The sequence below is a fragment of the Macrotis lagotis genome, chromosome 5, assembly GCF_037893015.1.
Source record: "Macrotis lagotis isolate mMagLag1 chromosome 5, bilby.v1.9.chrom.fasta, whole genome shotgun sequence".
Classification (NCBI taxonomy): Eukaryota; Metazoa; Chordata; class Mammalia; order Peramelemorphia; family Peramelidae; genus Macrotis; species Macrotis lagotis.
The window spans coordinates 266,648,111-266,666,592 of record NC_133662.1 but is presented as its reverse complement, the minus strand read 5'-3'; the positions used below and the strand labels follow the sequence as shown (position 1 = coordinate 266,666,592).

Sequence of the window (18,482 nt, the reverse complement as noted above, 5' to 3'; positions counted from 1 at the left end):
AGTTTCTTCAAACTGTAAAATGAAGGGGCTGGTTTCTGAAATCTTTTCCATTCAGGTTCTTTGATGCTGTGAGTCATGATTCTTTTACTAGAGAGGGGAAATGACTTGCCAAGGACAGACATAGAGTAAAATCTTAAACCAGGATTCCAAATTTCAATTTGGATGTTCTGATTATGAATATAGCACTATAATAATGAGGAGAGAGAGAGAGAGAGAGAGAGAGAGAGAGAGAGAGAGAGAGAGAGAGAGAGAGAGAGAGAGAGAAGAGAGCATCAATTTGTGGATGGTATCTCTGAAACTCCCTATTCCTGGACGATTCCAATGCTGACTTCCTAGCAGCATTGAAAGACCCAGAGTTATTCCACCTTCCCCCTTTAAAGCGAAACAAATCTGAACAGTCCTATGACCAGCCTAAACCTCAGGTCCCACCTTAAAAAGATGAGGTACAAAATGATGCTGGGACCCCTTGCCAGCAGGGCTGCTGGGAAGCCAGTGATGTGCAGTATCCATATTTGGCTTGGCTTGAACTGAATCTCTCTTGTACCACAGAGATGGAGCTTCCCCATCCCACCTCAGCAGGGTAGAAGTGGAGACCAGGAAGGCCCTGAACAGTCTTGTCAGGACTTTCTGATGCCCTTGCCTTCCCTCACACCATGACCAGACAGCATGGTCTTAACCCTCTCAGATTAACTTATTCTCCCACCCCAGGGGAATCAATATCTCATTTACCTCTGCCCAAATGTCTCCCTGCCGGGCTTGAAGCACAAAGACCTCGTCCAGATGATTTTGATAAGATAATTAACTCTTTTCAAAACATGGATCTAGGCTCATGAATTATATTTTCTCTGTTCTGGTGACACTACTAAGACAAAAAAGAAAACTTCTTGGGTCTTCCCTAGGAGGCACAGGAAGGAAAAAAACCTCTCCCCTTTGTTAGTTTTCTTATTTCCCATGCCCTTGAGTAAGTATTTATTAAGCACCTATAGTTTGTCAGGCCCCAAATTAAGCACCCTCCCACTATCATCTCATTCCACCTATGAGTTCTGACTGCTTTGAAAGTATCTCTGAGAGATGTTCACCCAGGAGAAGCTGGGGCCATCATGGTCTCCCCAGTTGCTCAGAATGGCTATTCCTGAAGACATTCTCTGTCTTATCTTTTCACACATCATCTCCACTCTCAGGACATAAGCTTCCTGCATTCAGGGACAATTTCATTTTAGTTTTTGAATGCCCAGAAGAGTACTTAGCATATAGGAGGGATTTAAATTGAATTTGCTTGTTAAGTTGAATTAATTTGAATCATGCCAGTTGTAGAACCCCAAAAGAGAGGAAGTGACTTTTTGACTCCTCTCACCTCATCATGTTGATTGTTGTGGCTGTCAAAAGGTCATAGATGAGCACTTTAACAAATAGGCCAAAGTGAACATTCTGGCCCCCAAAGTGAAGAATGAGAGACTGAATTTTATTGGAACTTTAAAAAACCACTCCAAACCTCTTCAAACGACATCTAGATTAAAGTTCCAATAGCCTTTTTGCGTGATGAATTCTTGTGAATTCTGAATGGCTCAGTGGTTGGAAGGAAGCCTAGATCTATCCATCTATCTATATTTTTTATCCCAGACACTCAGAGATGCAAAGGTTTTTAAAGTCCTGGCCTATGGTGAATGGTCGACTCAATGGTCCTATAGAAAAAGGCAGCACCCAGGAGTTCAGACCATTGTTATCAAGAGTAAGAAAAAATACAATCTCTCTATATGTAGGTCAGTGACCCCCCTCCCCCTATTGTTGGGAAAGAAATTAAGGATGACCTAAAATCTACTACTCTAAAAAGGTGCCAGAGAAAGTAGTCCTTCCTAATCAAAGGGGTAATGTTTATGCTCCTGAATATCTGACCCTCTCAGCATACAACTTTCCCTGATGTCTTTAGAGTTGAAAAGTTCTGGTTGAAGCCTCAAACAGGGACCGACACATCTGTTAATTTTTCATCCTTCAAGGAAGTTGTTTAAGTTATTGTACAGGTGCCAGGTGGGCTCTGCAGTTGAACGCTTATTGGCTGGTAGCTGTGATAATCGCCAGGGTTCAAGGCCTCCAGGGTGGTAAGAGGTACCACCTCTGACTGGAAGTCAATGCCAATGGATGGGGGGTGGGATGGGGAGGGCTTCTCCTCTAAAACAGTCACAAGAACAGGGTCTATTCTCACCCTGAGCAATTGCCTTCTGACCCATCTCACCAATGCCCCAGTAGGTGCAGGACTGAACAAAGGGCCCTGAGGGAACTTCTGCCAGTTCGTTTGAGATGTGGGTAGCAAAGTTCAGAGTCTGGAGACTGGCACAGGGGAGTTAAGACTAGAAGCAGATAGTCAGGCCCTGAACGATTTGTCACCTTGCTCCTTTTATGGAGGGGTTTTTGGAATCCAAACAAGGCCATGAAGAAAAGATCCCCATCGGTATGCAAACAGACCCAAGGTAAATCTGGATTTTTCTTTTTCCCCTGAGTTGGACCTGTCTCTCTTGGGCCAACTGCAGGTCTCCCCAAAGGCAGATACCAACCAGCCTTCTAGTTCCCAAGAAGCATCTGGCGGGGTCCTGGGTCACTACACCCTAGAATACTTGTTCCTGGCTGGCTGAAAGTGAGAGGCGTCAGAAGGTTATCCCACGGAACTGGGGACAAGGGACAAAGTCAGAAGGTGACAATGAGTCAAATGAGCTGAATCCATCTGTCTTCTGCCCTCGACTGAGGAGGAATCATTGTGGCCTATTTAAAAAGTCTATCTGAAGACCTAAAAGAACATTGAACCAAAAAGTGAGGCTTCCTGGACTGATGCTGGTGCTTCCAGTAAGAGCCTCCAAAGCAATTTGCAGGTATTTGCAATTTAAATCAGGGCTCCCCACAAGGAAGAAGGCCAGGCACTACTCCCTCCCTCCCCTGCCCTCTGCTAATTGCACAGTAATAATGGAAGTGTTAACCTGCCCTGATGACAGAGATTTCCACTTAGCCACAGTCTCATTTGATCCCTGTGAAGCAGACAGGGAAGGGATTATTATCCTTGTTTTACATAAGGGGAAACTGAGGCTCAGAGAAGTCTAAATGACTGAGAGTCCAGTCCTGCTCTTCAGACAACCCAACTATGGCAGACTGCTTTGGACATGGGGAGACTAAAGGATAGAGGTCACCTGGGCTGGTTTTTAGATGTAGTGTTCGTTCAGGTGTTCATTATAGACCCCCGGGGCAGCAGTTGGATTCCTTATCAGAGTAAGATATTTAAATATTTAGGATTATAAAGGAAGCCTGATGACACTGATACAATTATTAAAAGATTTTACAAAACCAAATTCCTGGGCCCCTGAAATCTAGCCATAGATTTCCAAAATTAAGAACCCTTACTGTAGAGTATTCCAGTGCCCCAGTTAGAGGAAAACTGCTTAAGAACCAAATCTCAATCTATTAGATGGACATGATAACGTGGATACTGTGGATACTACCATCTCCCTAAGAGGTAGTGAGAAGCCGCAAGGGGGACGGACTAGTTCTGGAGATTTGAACCTTCAAGCTGGGGAACAAAAGATCCCTTCTTAGAATTATGTTTTTAAGTGCATAAAATGGAATTCATAGGATGATAGAGGAAACTACTATTGAAATGTAATGATCAACATATATTTGAAAAATAGATTCCTGCCTCTCAAATTAAGAACCCTTTATAAGAATGGTCTCTAAGATCCCACTTTTACCTCTGATTGATCACAGTTGGCAATCATTTGGCAATTCCCACGGAGTCAGCAGTGTGACAGCTTACAACCCAGCCAGCCATGCCTGCCCATCAGAAGCATCCCTTGTCCTATGGTTTACATAAGTTCACCCAAAGGGTGACTAAGGAAGAACTGTCTTTTACCTCTCTTTGTATCCTCAGCACTTAGTATAGTATCTGGCTTATGCTTTGTCCATTGACTTGCAGGCAATTCCCTTTCATGCTGGAATGTCCTGCAAGTCTTACTCTTGGTCTCGACTTTTCAAGGATATCAGTGGAACATAGGAGCTGACCTTTGTTTCTTCCTGTTCCTAATGTGTGGCCAGAACTACTTTTTTTTCATTTGTACACTGCTTTAATTACAACCTTTACCCATTTTGTCCTGTATAATTCCCTCTTTGTGACATCTTACAGCCCATGTACACTCATTGACTACTTGCCTTTTGGTTGGTGCTCTATTCTTTGGATATGATATTTTTCTACAACTCATAGCCCTGTGTATCTTGGAAGAATATTGTTGTTAAAAAGATGGATCTTTGATAAGGGAGAGAATTTTGGGGTAGGGGTCATTTGGGGGAGAGGAGAGGGTATTCGATTGTCAGTCAGTAAGTCATTATTAAGTGTTGTAGTTTTTAAGCAAGGGGTGCCAGGTGGAAGAGGGATGATCTGTGTTTTGCTTGGACCCAGTGGGCAGAACAAAGAGTCCTGTCTTTGGTGGAAGTTACAAGAAGGTAAATCTGGACCTGATATCAGCAAAACCTTCCTCAAATCCAGGCTTCTACTCTAGGTTGAAGGGTCTGCCTTGGCAGGGCTGAATCTCTTTTTAAGAAACACAGATACTACATCTACCATGAAGCTCCCATTGTGAGGATGCCACAAAGTGTGGACATATGGAGATGAGTCAAACTCCAAATTTATTGAGCCTCGACTATAGTACTGTGTCAAGTATTAGATAGGCCAAAAAAGCCTCCAAACCAACATGAAATGACCACGTCCCCCTTCAGCTTCCCTCAATTATTGATGATCTCTCCCTCCTCAGGGATGTCTGTAGGTCTTTATCTGCTTTCTCTTTAGTTCCCTTCATCCCCTACTATATATTGAACTCTTTACAGTGTGCTGTCTACTGCATATGTATGTATGTATGTATGTGTGAGTGTGTGTGTGTATGTATGTATGTATGTATGTATGTATGTATGTGGGGAGGGTGTATCCTCTTAGCAGGATGGAAACTCCTTGGGAGACAGTGTGGTAGAATGGGAATACTGCTCTATTGCATTTCAGATAACTTGGTTCTCAAAACTACCTTTGTCATGTTCTACCTGTGTGACCTTGTAGAAGTCATCTAACTTTTCTGGGTCTCAGTTTTCTCACCTATAAAAATGAAAGAATTAGACTAGTTGGATGCAAAGTGTCCTTCCTAAATCAACTGCCTTGAGGGCAGGGGCTGTTTTCATTTTTAGCCTTAAGTTCCAACCCACTACAGTAATATTTGGGACATAGTAGGCACTTAGTAAGAGCTTTTGGGATAGAACATTCATTCATTTGTAATTTAGTCTGGATGACTCATAGATATCAACTGATAGTCAATGGTAGAGTACATTGGTGGGGGGCTGATACACCATAAGACTATGGAAATCACCTCTGTCCTCTCAGGGCTAACTCTAGCATCCTGAAAGGTGAAGGACTAGCCATCTGCTAGTTAAGAGTTTATTGTCACATAGTAGGAAATTCAATAGTTTTCTTTGCAGGGGATGGCTCAGTCCCATGACAATGAAGAGTGCCTTTTTATTGTCTTTCTGGGCATGATTTTTTTGTGACAAATTTCTTAATAATGATTGTAGAACTCCTGGACATACTCATCCACTTTGGATGAGGGAGACCTCCTGGTGCTTCTAATCTCTTTAATGCTTGCAAATAATTTCTAGCTGCCAAAAAGATTTTCTTAAAACACATCTATGACCACGTTATACCTGCTGAAAGAGAGGCAATGTGATGGAGTAGAGTGTTGTTTTTGGTCTTAGGAAGACCTGAGTTTGAATCCTGCCTCAGTGACTTACTGTGTGAACCTGAGAAAATCACTTAACCACCCTGAGTTTCAGTTTTTCATCTATTAAATGGACTTGATTTATAGTATTGACCTCTCAGACTTGCTGTAAGGATCAAATGAGACCATGAAGGGTAAAGTATGATGATGATGCCATTTCCCTACTCATTAAGCTTGAGGGACTTCCTAACACTCCTCAGAGCAAATATGAACTTTTGGGAATGAGAACTTTTTGCAATCACTTCCCCCCTCTCCTCTCTTCTCTTTCTCCTCACCTCCTTTCTTCTGTCCTCCTCCTCTTCCTCCTCCTTCTCCTCCCCTCCCCTCCCCTCTCTTCTCCTCTCCTCTCTCTCAACACATATATAGTATCTCTATATAGCATATATAGTATCTCTATATAGCATAACATATATAACATATAGCGGACACATGCATTTTTAGATTAAAAATGTGTTCATATGCACATTTTTTCCTTCCTCTCATGACAAGAGTATAACCTCCTTGAGGGCGGGTAGCACTTCAGTTTTAGGGTCCATATCCCTAGAAAAGGGTTTGACACATAGTAGGAGTTTAATGAATGCTTAGTGATTAATTGTCTCCATCACCCCTTGCTCATCCCTTTTGTCTGTTCCTGATAGAGGAGGGATCAGCTAATTCTGGATGAGATTAGGAAGGCCAAGAAACCATTTCCTCAAAGATGAAGATAATAACATTTCAACATGAAAATTGCTAGAGACTAAATGACACAATTTGTGAAACTTTATGCAAATTACAAGCCATCATTTGCAAAGGCTCCTGGGAGCCTCACCTCTGGTAAAGTACCTGTCTGGGGCCCAGTGTCAAGCTCCCTTGGAGACCACTGGGAGGGCTCCTCTTAGTGTTCTGCTGCTGAGAGGAGGGAGCCCAGGTTGCTTTCCATCTTCTCCTTGGTGGAGAAGTTGCCTAGGACTCAGTGGCCCTGGGTCTCTCCCACTGCCAAAAGTTGAAGTTGTCTGTGCCTTGGAGGGGGGGCTCTTATGTTTCTGCTGAAACCCCAGCCCCAAGAAGCTCACTATCTCTCTCACACTGTGACAATTAGGATGCATAAAATTATCATTAAAAACCCTAATTTTTAAGCCTCCAACCCTTGTCAGTGGCCTTTTAGCATTATTCAAACACGGGTTTATTTAGGCCTCTGATCACGCAGCTCATTACCTCAGTTTGGTGTCTCTTGCTCGTTCTCTCTTGTAATCAAGCTCTAATTAGACTCAGCCAGAAGCAAAGGGGGGATGTTGCTTGGCCAGGGGTAGGTGAGTGCTGGGCCCCTGGTAGGCTGATTGACAGGGCTGGGGGAGCAAGCCTCAAGCCGCTCTTGATTTGTCTGGCATGAGAAGATCACCCCCTCCAGGCCAAAGCCTGACCCTGATGGAGTGAAGCTCTGCTGAGAGGGCCTTTCCTCCCTTGGGGGGAACTGAATTTAGCCTAAGGTGGCTGAATGATGGAGCCAACCTTGGAAGCAAGTACTCCTCCTAGAAGGGAAGAAGCTAGGGCTTCTGGTGGGGTTGGGAAGGTATGGTGGGGATGGGGGCTCTTGCTGCTGCCTCCTTACCCGAGAGTATTTGGGGAGGTGCACAGGTGGAGCGGAGCCAAGCCCTCTTCACTCATTAGGTTGGGGTTAGCCTGGTGTTCCAAGAGCAATTCTGCACAGTCCGTGTGACCCCCTTGGCAGGCCTCGTGTAGGGCACTCTTCCCACCTGGGGCTGCGTTAACATCTGCGTCCAAGCTCAGCAGGTGGCGGACACAGTCCGTGTGGCCATGACTGGCAGTGATGCACAGAGGGTTGGTCAGCTCTCTCTTATACTCCAGAGACCAGAGGCCTGCAGGGTAGGTGAGAGGGGAAGAAATCAATCCACCAAGTCATTGGCCACCAAGCCCTTATCAGTCAAATCCCATGTCACATATACTATGAGAGCTTTGAAAAGTGCTGTAGCAGACAAAGCTTCTTGCTCACACAAAGCTCTATGCTGTAATCCAACTCTAGATGTCCTAGGTATTGCATACACAGAACCCAAAAGGAGACAGCTCCTGCTCTCAGGGAGCTTACATTCTACCAGGGAGACAACATGAAGCCAATCAACCAGCATAAACATCTATTAACTATCCACTCTGTGCTAAAAGTGGGAATCCAAAGAGAATCAAAAAACAGACCCTGCCCTCAAGGAGCTTACAATCCGACCAGGATGACTACAAGGAAAGAAATAACCACAAAGAGGATAAATAGAAAATAATTATCAGAGGGAATGAAACTAGCAGTTGGGAAAGGCTTCTTGGAGATGATGGAATTCCAGTTGGGATTTAGAGGAAGCCAGGAAGAAGACATGAGAAGGGAAAGCATTTCAGATCCTGGGAACAGCTGGAGGAAATATCTAGAACTGAGAGATCAAGGACCTTGTTCACAGAACAGTCAAGAAGCCAATGCCACTGGATCAAAAAGGACATGGTGGGAACGAAAGTGTTATAAGACTGGATGGTGGGAGGGGACTGAGTTATTAAGGATTTGAATTCTGAACACAACATTTTGCATTTGATCCTGAAGGTGGTAGGGAGCCAATGGAATTGGGTAGGGGAGTGACATGGACAGACCCGCATTTTAGTAAAATCACTTTGGTGACAATGGAGGATGGACTGGAGGGGAGACACTTGAGGCAGGTAGATAGCACCTACTGCAATAGTTCAAGCATAAGGTGATGAGAGCCCATACCTGGGTCTGAGGAGAGAAGGGGGTGTATTTAAGAGGTTCTGCAAAGGTGAAACTGAAAGGCTTTCGTACCATATTGGATTTGAGAGTGAGAGATAGTGAGAGAGAGTGAGAGTGAGAGATAGTGAGAAATCCAGGAGGACTCCTGGGACTATGAGACTGAGGGACTTGGAGGATGGTGCTTCCCCATATAGGAACAGGGAAATTTGGAAATGGGGAGAATTTTGGGGAAAAGATAATGAGTTCAGTTTTGGATATGTTGAGTGAGCATTAGAGGGACTTTCTGTTGTAGTTGTCTAGCAAGACTGGAGGTCACAGAGATTGATTTGAGAATAATAAGAATAGAGGTATCAATTGAATCTATGGGAGTTGATGAAATCATCAAATAGTAGAGAAGAAGAAGAGAAGAGGGCCCAGGGCAGGATCCTTGGGGACACTCAAGGTTAGTAAGCATGACCTAGATGAATTGCCAGAAAAGGAAACTTAGAAGGAATATTGAGATACATAAGAGGAGAGCTGGGGTTGGGGTGGGGAATAGTGTTTGTGGTAAAAACCTAGAGAGAAGAGAGTCCAGAAGAAAGCAATCAATGGTGACAAAGACCACAGAGAGGACAAGAAGAATGAGAACTGAGAAAAGACCATAATATTTGAAAACTAAGAAATCATTAGTTTTTTTAAACATGGTGAATGTGAGACTTTGTTTGAATATACATACTTTTGAGGTTTTTTTTTTCTTGCTTTCTCAATGAGCAACATTCCATTCAGTATGAGCCAACACCATAGATTAAATAAATTTGAAGTCAGGAAGACCTGAGTTCAAATCCTGACTGTTTACCTTTGCAGATTCTCTCACCAGTCTTCATCCACATCCAGAGCTAGTCATCAGTTCTAATGATCTTTTGTCAAACCTCATCACTCTAGACTTCTCTGCCACCTTTGACCCTATTGATCACTCTCCTTGATAACTCTCCTCTCTAGATTTGGATAACTCTGCTCTCTCTTGGTCTTCCTCCTACATATGCTCCTTCTAAGGCTCCTTTTCTGGATCCTCATCCAGATCATGGTTGTTAACTTTAGGTGGGTGGCCTCCCGGATCCTGCTCTGGACCCCCTTTTATTCTGCCTCTAGACTATTTCACTTGATGATCTCATCGGCTCCCATGGAGTCAATTATTCTTCCCTTGTTGAAGATTCTTAGATTTATTTATCCAACTTGTTTTTTCCCCTTAATATCCCATCTCTCATCTGTGGCTCCCTAGGACATCTTGGACTGCGTGTTCTTTAAACTCAACAATTCCAAAATGGAGTTCATTATCTTTTCCCTAAATACTTCCCTCTTCCAAACATCCCCATTACTGTCAAGAAAACACTATCAGGAGTCAGGAGTACCTGAGTTCAAATCTGACCTCAGACACTTACTAATGACCTGGCTGTGTGGCCTTGGGCAAGCCACTTAACCCCATTTGCCTTGCAAAAACCTAAAAAATAAAACCAAACCAAAAAAGAATAACACTATCTTCCTAGACACCTAATCTAGGTGTCATCTTCAATGCCTCACCTTCTTATTCTCCCATCCTCACATTCAATCAGTTGCCAAACTTTGTCATTGGAACCTTTATAACATCTCCCTTTTCTCTTCATATACTGCTATGACCTATAGACTTTACCAACTCTTGCTAGGACTATTGTAAAGACTGGTGGTTGGTTTCTCTGCTCCAAGGATCTCCTCCTTCCAACACATTTTCCACTCAGTCTTCAAATTCATCTTTTTAAAGTCCAGGTCTTACTTGAGTTTGGAAGGGTTATCATTTTATTAATTTACATTTAGGAGACTGACCATGTCATTCTTCCATCCAATCAACCTCATTGGCTCTCAATTATAGAGACAAAGAGATAGAGAAATAGAGATAGATGCACAAAGAAACACACAGAGAGACAGAGACAGAGAGACACAGATTGTCTGAAGGATACATAGAAATAAGACATATGCATACAGACAGAGAGAAATAGAGATAAAGAGACCCAGAGATAGCACAAGGACAAAAATAAAGCTCACATAGACACAGAGAGATAGAGAGAGACACTGTCTCAATGGAGGTGGTTCCAAGATGGCAGCAGAGAAAAAGTCAATTATGGATTTAAGTGTCCTGCTTTTGGAGAGTTAAGCTGAAGAGAAGGGCAGGTCCAGGGGACCCAGAGAAGTCACCTACCCAGCAGAGATGCACCTAGAGGGAGATAGCATGAGGATTCTGTGAGAAAAGAAAAGACATTCTTCTGAAGTTCAGAAGCATGAGGTGTCTTGGCCAAACACACCAGAATATGTGTGCCTCACTACCATTGCACATGATATGAGAGGCCGGTCTTCTAGTGACACTATGCACATATGTGAGAGAGCATTTTCCTGGTTATGGGCAAATATTTTGGAGTGAAAGTAAATGCAGTCTTAGCAAAAGTCTTTTCTTTGAGCTAACCGATTCTTAAAAGTGTGGTGGGAGGGAGCAACAGTTTTACAAATATGTCCCCATAGGGTACCCTTGAGTCCTGGAGGTGGTTGGACTCAAACGACATCTGGGAGTGCTGAGTCAATGAAGTAAATATAGAGATGGGTCTTCATAACTAAATAAAAGTGTATGTTCATAGAAATTTTGGTGGACCAGGAGAAGCCTCCAGAATGCAAAACCAGGGAACCCTTCTGTCATATGCTTGTGCCTCCTAGCTCCTGGCCAATTAGATGGAGAGTTGAGATGAGGGGGCTTAGAAAAACGTACATCAAAATACAATTTCAAAGCCCCCAGTCCTTACACCTTTATGTACACTGAACCAGCAGGAAGAAGAGGAGCAAACACAAAACAACTGACCGACATTATCCATTTTGCTCCAGGAAGGGTTGGAGAACAAGCTTTAGACCTCTTGAAAAATATCTGTGTTGGAGGAAAAAAAAAACCCAACTTTGATGTGTTGCTCCACATTCTACACAATTCGGGCTTGTTGCTTCGAGTTCTGTAGGGTTTTGTGTGTGTATGTAGAGGGTTGTTCTTTCTTAAGGAATAAAATGAAGCAGGGCTATGTACTTTACTTTCTGAAAACTTTGGTGCTTTCAAAAGCCCTGTCGAAGGTTGTTAGCTACATCGAGAAATGGTCTAAGTAGGGGGGGAACCAGTCCCTGGTGAATACACATCAAGGGGCAGGAATTCACTCGGTAGGCTTGCCTGCTTCTAATGATGGCAGAATCGATCGCATGGCTGTAATGAGCTGCAAAGGGGACCCTTTTCACAGGCCAACTCCTTCCCCAGAGCCCATGCTGAGAAGTTTTGAAAGACCACTCCTTAATTATCTACCAGTGTGTAAGACAGATTCCTAACTTGGCAAGCTTTGGAGCCCTGCCACCTTGAGGACGTTGTACACATGGCTCTGGAAAGGACAGGTGACTTAGGTGCTAAAGATGCGATGCCCAGGACAGGACCCAGGGAAATAGGAATAGAAGATACCTCAGTGGGAAACTCATTGGTCCTTAGGAATATGGGGATGGGCACTAGCTGAGTGACCTTGGATGAGTCATTTAACCCTGAATGTCTTACATCCAGGGCATCTCTAGTATATAGATTCATATCTAGCTACATAAGACACCAGGAGGACTATTGAATCAATGAGATGACTGGAAATAAGTACATATTGTCTAGGGTTCAACAGTCATATAAAGTCATAATAAAGTGATTTTTAACTCTCAATTGCTGATAGACTATTCAAAATTCTATCTGGTTTTGATTCCCAGGACCTAGTTCCATCCCATTATTGTCTCCAGTGGTCACCTATTGCCCTACCAATCAGATGCCATTTTTATTGTAACAGGTTATGTAATTGAACCTGTTTTCTCTTGGGTTTCTTCATTTGGAAGCAGAGTGGGTAGTGACACATTTTCCAGTGGCCATTCCACTTCATTCCTTTATCTTTTCATTTCAATCCAATAATCATTCATTAAGAGACAACATGAAACAATTCTGTACTTGAAAGAGTGCCATATTTGGAATAGGAGAATCTAATTTATCCTGACTTGGCCACTTCCTACCTATGTGACCTTGGGCAAATTATTTAATATCTCCAGCCTTCAGTTTCCCCATCTATAAGATGATGGAATTGGACAAATGACTTCTGAAATCTAAAGCTCTAAATCTATGATCTTGGAAGTCCAAGGTTGTACCAGGAACAAAGAATAAAGACAATGTCACAATCTCCGCCCTCATGGAGTTTACATTCTATTGGGGTTGAAAAAATGCACACAAGACCAAGATGTCTTCAAGTAAGAAAGTGCCAACATTGGAGGTGGAGGAGGAGAAAGATCTGATATGGAAGGTGACACAGGGGCTCTGCTTGAAGGATACCAGGGAATGCTGTGAGTTTGAGGTGACAATGGAGTGCATTCCAGGCAAAAAAGCAGGTGTCACCTAGAGGAACCAACTCACAGATTGACCAAGTGCATTTACGATACAGTTTAGAAAATGGAGGATTTCCACTTTATCTCTCTCTATTATTTCTACCCAGGCTTCAGATTTTTTTCCTTTAGCTTTCAGTAGCTCCATTCAGAGGGTCAGATGAGTGTGTGTGTGTGTGTGTGTGTGTGTGTGTGTGTGTGTGTGTAGGCTGAGGGGATCGATCCTTCTGGATTTCTTTTCTTTGAGACTAAATATCTCATCCAAAGGTCATGATCTGGGGGCCACCACTTCTGGAATGGGGGGAGTCACAGATTTGCATTACATAGACCCAGGGCGATGTGGTCCACTCCTGGGGGAGTTGAGTCTCTTAAGAAGAATTCTTTTCTTCTCCCATTCTTCTTAGATTTTGATCAGATATAAATTGCAGGCAGATTTATATAGCACTAAATTTTAGGTGTTTGTTTAAGGATCAATCAGTCCATATCAGACACAGGCCATTTTGACAAGTTCATTTTGATTTTCTATTCTGGGCATCACAGTGAATAGAATATCAGCCCTGGAATCAGAGGGACCTGAGTTCAAATCTGACATCAGACATTTAACACCTACTGTGTGACCCTGGGCAAATCATTTAACTTCTATTGCCCCTTAATCAGGGCCATCTCCAGGCATCCTGATCCATATCTGGCTTGTGCCTTAGAAGCTCCCCCTGATTCAAATTCAATTCATGTGTGAGTCATGTCTTCTTCTCTGAAAGAAGGACCAGCCACAATTGACCACACAAGTCCAGGCCCATATGGCTCCTCTCATGTCCTGTCTTCTTTCAGTGGATCCACAGCTATTGCCTCCTCTCTGCCCAAACAGCACCCTTTGTAGCAGACTCGAAGGTAGGCAGAGCTCTTTACTGATGCAAAGTCTCCTTCTGAGGAAGTAACAACTACAAGGCTGTCGCCTCCCCATTACATAGATGAGAAAACTGACTCCGCCAGGCAGATGGCCTTGGACAGGACTATTCTGTAATGAAGTGCCAGAGGAAGGATTAACACCTCGGCTGCTCTAAGACCAGTGTTCTTTTCACTGTGTCTTTATCTGGGCTGGGTATATACATGGTTGGTAAAAGACAGAGGTGGAATTTGAACCCAAGACTTCAAATCCAGTGACTTAGCCACAGCCTTGTTATGACAACACTTAGCATGGCACCTGTTATAGAACAGGTCCTTAATAAATATTTGTTCACTGTAATTATTTATAGACATGTATGTCTATCTAGAGAGAGCTAATTTGCATATGCAAAATGACTTTCTTTATAATAATAGTAATGATAATAATAATCATAATAATCATAAATAGTTTTAAAAGCTTTGTCTCCTTTGAGACTCACAACAACCCAAGAAGGTAGATGTCATTATCCCCCTTTTATGGAAGAGAAAATTGAGGCTAAGAAAGATGAAGTATTGCTCAGGATCACCCAGCTAGTCAGTGTCTGAGGCAGGATTTAAAGTTAGCACTCTATCCACTGGACTCCCCAGTTCTCTATGTCCATCAATTAGTCAATCATCTCTGAAGCACCTACTATGGGCCAGTGATTGCCCTGGGTATTCAAACCCACTCAGAACCCAATACCCACTCTTTTTTTTAAGGTTTTTTTTTTGCAAGGCAAACAGGGTTAAGTGGCTTGCCCAAGGCCACACAGCTAGGTCATTATTAAGTGTCCGAGACTGGATTTGACCCTGACTCTAGGGCCAGTGCTTTATCCACTATGCCACCTAGCCGCCCCCCAATACCCACTCTTAAGGAGCTCATCATCTAATGTTTCTCTATCTCTTGTAGCTGGAGGAACCAATACTATAAATCTCTATAGAGATGAGATATAACTATGTATAGATAGATGCATTAGTAACAATTTAAAAACAGGTCTTTGCCAGGGAGCAAGTTACCTGATAGTCCAAAAGTGGCTGGAGATTTCACTTGCCATTCCATTTCATTCTTATTGATCTCAAAGACCACATTGGCATCTCCATAGTGTTGGGCCATCAATGGTTGGAGGCTGCTCAGGTCACCTGTGACCAAGGCCGTGTGGTACTGGTCCACAGGATCAGGACTCTGAGGGGGGTCTCTCTCCATCTTCTGAAAGATTCGGAGCTTTTCCCTCCCTGGCTCTGGCAGCCTGTCCATGGCCATGCTGTTTATTTGAGCACAAGTCCTCCTCCCCCGGGAGAGGAAAGATGACCTTATATAGGGGCAGTAATTTCTATTGTCATCTCTTCATTGTAGTCTGGCCAGGGCTGATCAAGGGGGTATTTATAACTCCTGCGGCCTTGGAGGAGAATGCTGGCCTGGTAGGACTGGGGTCATGTGAATTTCTAGATGCAGATACAGTGAGCCAGTACCTCCAGATGACACGTGTCTTGTTTATTCTAGACACAGATACATCTATTGATTAAAAATTACGCCACAAGCTTAGTAAGCTAAGCTACTCAGCAGACAATAAACACTAATATATCTTTTCCTAGTCTAGAAGTTTTTTTTAAACCAGATGAATCTGAGGGAGGAGGTCCAGGGTTTTCATCAGTTAGAATTCTCAGCATGAAAAACCCTTCACCAATCAAGTTATGAACTTTTCAGAAATCTATCGTCTTTGAGAGTCTCCTGCTGCCCAGTGTTAAGTGGCTTGTCTAGGTTCACATCACTTGAATACTTAATAGGCAGGACTTGAATCCAGGTCTGAAGTTGCCCCTCTGTCCACTGTCATACTACTTCCTGACCAAAATACTTAGGAAATGGAAATCACAATACATCAGTCATTTTTTTTAGGTTTTTGTAAGGCAAATGGGGTTAAGTGGCTTGCCCAAGGCCACACAGCTAGGTAATTATTAAGTGTCTGAGACTGGATTTGAACCCAGGTACTCCTGCCTCCAAGGCTAGTGCTTTATCCACTGTGCCACCTAGCCGCCCCTACATCTGTCATTTTTTAAGTTGGAAAGTAATCTTCCATGATCAGAGTTTTAAGTAGGAATTCTGGCCCCAGGGGCCAACTCAGTTGAACTTAGTAACATTCAAGTTACCCCATCTTATGTGGCATTGAGGTGAACTGGAGACAGAGATCATGGGAACTGAGGAGATTGGAGCTGAGACACTTGAAGGGCATTGGATTGGGAAACATAATAATGGAGTATATTTGCATTATGCATTAAAATTCACAAAGCTTATCACTTATCTCATTTGATTCTCAAAACAACCCTGGGAGGAGGATAATTTTATGACCCCATTTTATAGGTTAGAAACCCGAGGTCCTCAGCAGGCTCACACAACTGGTAAGTGAGGCTGGATTCAAACTGAGGTCTTCCTGACTCTGGGACCAGAGCTTTATTTACTCTGTCCCCTTAGCACCTCTGAAGAAGATAACAAGCCAGGCCCTGGATTTTTTGGGAAGAAGGAAAAGTGACAGGAATTTGAGTGAGGGAATAGATGTAGCACCTGGCCTGGAATGAGGAAGACCTGACATCAAATTTGGCTTCAGACACTTACTGGCTGGGTGACTCTGGGCAAGTCACTTAACCCCATTTGCCTTAATTCACTAGAGAAAGAAATGTCAAACCATTCTAGTATTTTTACCAAGAAAACCTCATGGAGAACATGGTCCACAGGACACAACTGAACAACCCAAACCAGAGGGATCTGAGCACCCACAGATGACCATGGCATAAATATTTATAGATGAGATAAACTCTAGTGATGGTTGCTTGGTGATGGGAGCAGAGGGAAGGTCAGACATGGGTAATGGGGGTAAGGAGTCTTCCAGCTTCTCTTCCTGCTCCTTTGTGGGAGGGGACAGAAGAGGAGGCCCAGTCAGTCTTGGAGAGAGGGTCAAGAGATGGGGCATCTTTCAGGAGGAAGTGAGTGAGCAATGGAAGATGGAAGGAGACCTAGGAGGAAGAGGGTTTTTTAACCATAAAGAGAGGTTCCATAAAGGACAGTGCAGAGGAGTCAGGGAGACCTAGGGCCAAATTTTCTCTGGACATGGGGGCAATGAGAGTTGTTACACTTTGGTGCTGATACTTCTAAATCCTGAGGATTCTTGGGTGACATAAGTTTCTATCTCAGGCAGACCAAGAGGTGCACTCTGCTCCAATAGGATGGAAGATCTCAGGAGAAGGGTGTGATGGTCAAGGGGCCCTGAAGATGGCAACTAGATGAGGGAACAGGCCAATTGGGCATGGGGCAGGAAGAGAAAGAGTGCCCCCTTGGACATGGGCACCTGGGAGAGCTCATCCTTGTTCTGGCTCTGCCCATTGTGAAATTTGCTCAGGAAGGCTCCATACGTGGAATGGAAAACAGGTATAGAGTAGAGTCCAATTCAAAACCGTGACTGTTCAAGGGTGGCTCAACTTTATTGGGGTCTTGTTATAAAAACTTGGTTCAGGGATTCTCAAAATAGAATTGTCACACTGACTTCATTCAAAAGATGAGATAACAGTCATAAGAACCAGTGACTTCTAAGTACTTAGACGAATGATCTCAAAGGAGTCTGCCAATCAAACTGAGAGGTAGGTACCTCTAATAGAGAAGAAACAGGCTAGAAAAGTGAGTGACTTTCTCAGCATCACACAATAAGTTTGGGAGATATGCCAGATGTGAAATTTGAACCCAGACTTCCTTATTCCTCTGGGTTAGTCTTTGAGAACCAGAGTCATCCCCACTCTACAATAAAGGATGTCAATGGAGCAGAATTGAGGATACATCTGTGCAAAGCCTTCTTTCCAGTCCCTAGGCTCAAGCCCTCCGGCTCATCCCACCATGAGTTCCTCCTGCCTTCCTGTTTTAAAATTCCAGAGCTGTTGTGCTCATGCTAATAACATTTCTCTGCTCTTAGGGGGCTTTTCTCTGAGTCTTTTTGTCATCTTTTCATTTTTCTGGTGACTGATTAGGCTGGTAATTAGACTGATTTCTAAAATCTCTGGTGAGAAGCTCTCTGAATCTGCCCAACGTCTGGCTGGGGAGTGGTCCATTGGGTGGGATTTCTCCTGTACCTGCTAGGTCTCTTCTGCCATGGGCTATTTTGAAGGGTGGGGAGGATGCTGAAGGGAAGCCCCAGAGTGGTGTCCATTCCCTGAAAGTTTCTGTACTAAGTTTAGCTTCACTGGCATGATTTATTGACAGCTCCCGAAATATCCAAGTAGAGGGCCAGAGGGAAGCTGGTCCTAAAGCAGGCTGGCTCCTTTGCAGAGAGCTTTAAAAATAGTCCATCGTGGTCCCCACTGGGTCTATGAGCAAGGCATGAACTCTATGGAATTCAGTAGCAGGGTGGACTAGGCAACTTTTCGGGTCCCTTCAGCTTGAGATCCAGGATCCTATATTCATATTACTTAACCTCAATCTTACAATTCAACAAATGGTAAAATGGATTTCTCTTAAAAAATTGCATGGAGGGGGGTGCTCACTGCCTCCCAAGGTTGCTCACTCCCATAGAATCCATCTGGAAGTTTTCGGAGGGCATAGATGTCACCAAAAACTTCCTATTGGTGAG

General features: G+C 43.5%; 1 protein-coding gene across 4 annotated transcripts in view; it reads right to left on the bottom strand.

Annotated features, from left to right (window-relative positions):
• The window catches only part of ASB18 (ankyrin repeat and SOCS box containing 18), a 64,262-nt gene that overhangs the window by 25,631 nt on the left and 20,149 nt on the right, over positions 1-18,482 (bottom strand). The window contains exons 2-3 of one of the 4 annotated variants that reach the window (XM_074189804.1): positions 14,893-15,015; positions 7,378-7,645 (exon numbers count right to left, since the gene is read on the bottom strand). In XM_074189804.1, coding sequence (XP_074045905.1) covers positions 7,378-7,645; positions 14,893-15,015 — 391 coding nt within the window. Of the gene's footprint in view, positions 1-7,377; positions 7,646-14,892; positions 15,178-18,482 lie in introns of those variants that run through there. The other 3 variants (XM_074189803.1, XM_074189801.1, XM_074189802.1) reach the window with 3 other exon arrangements.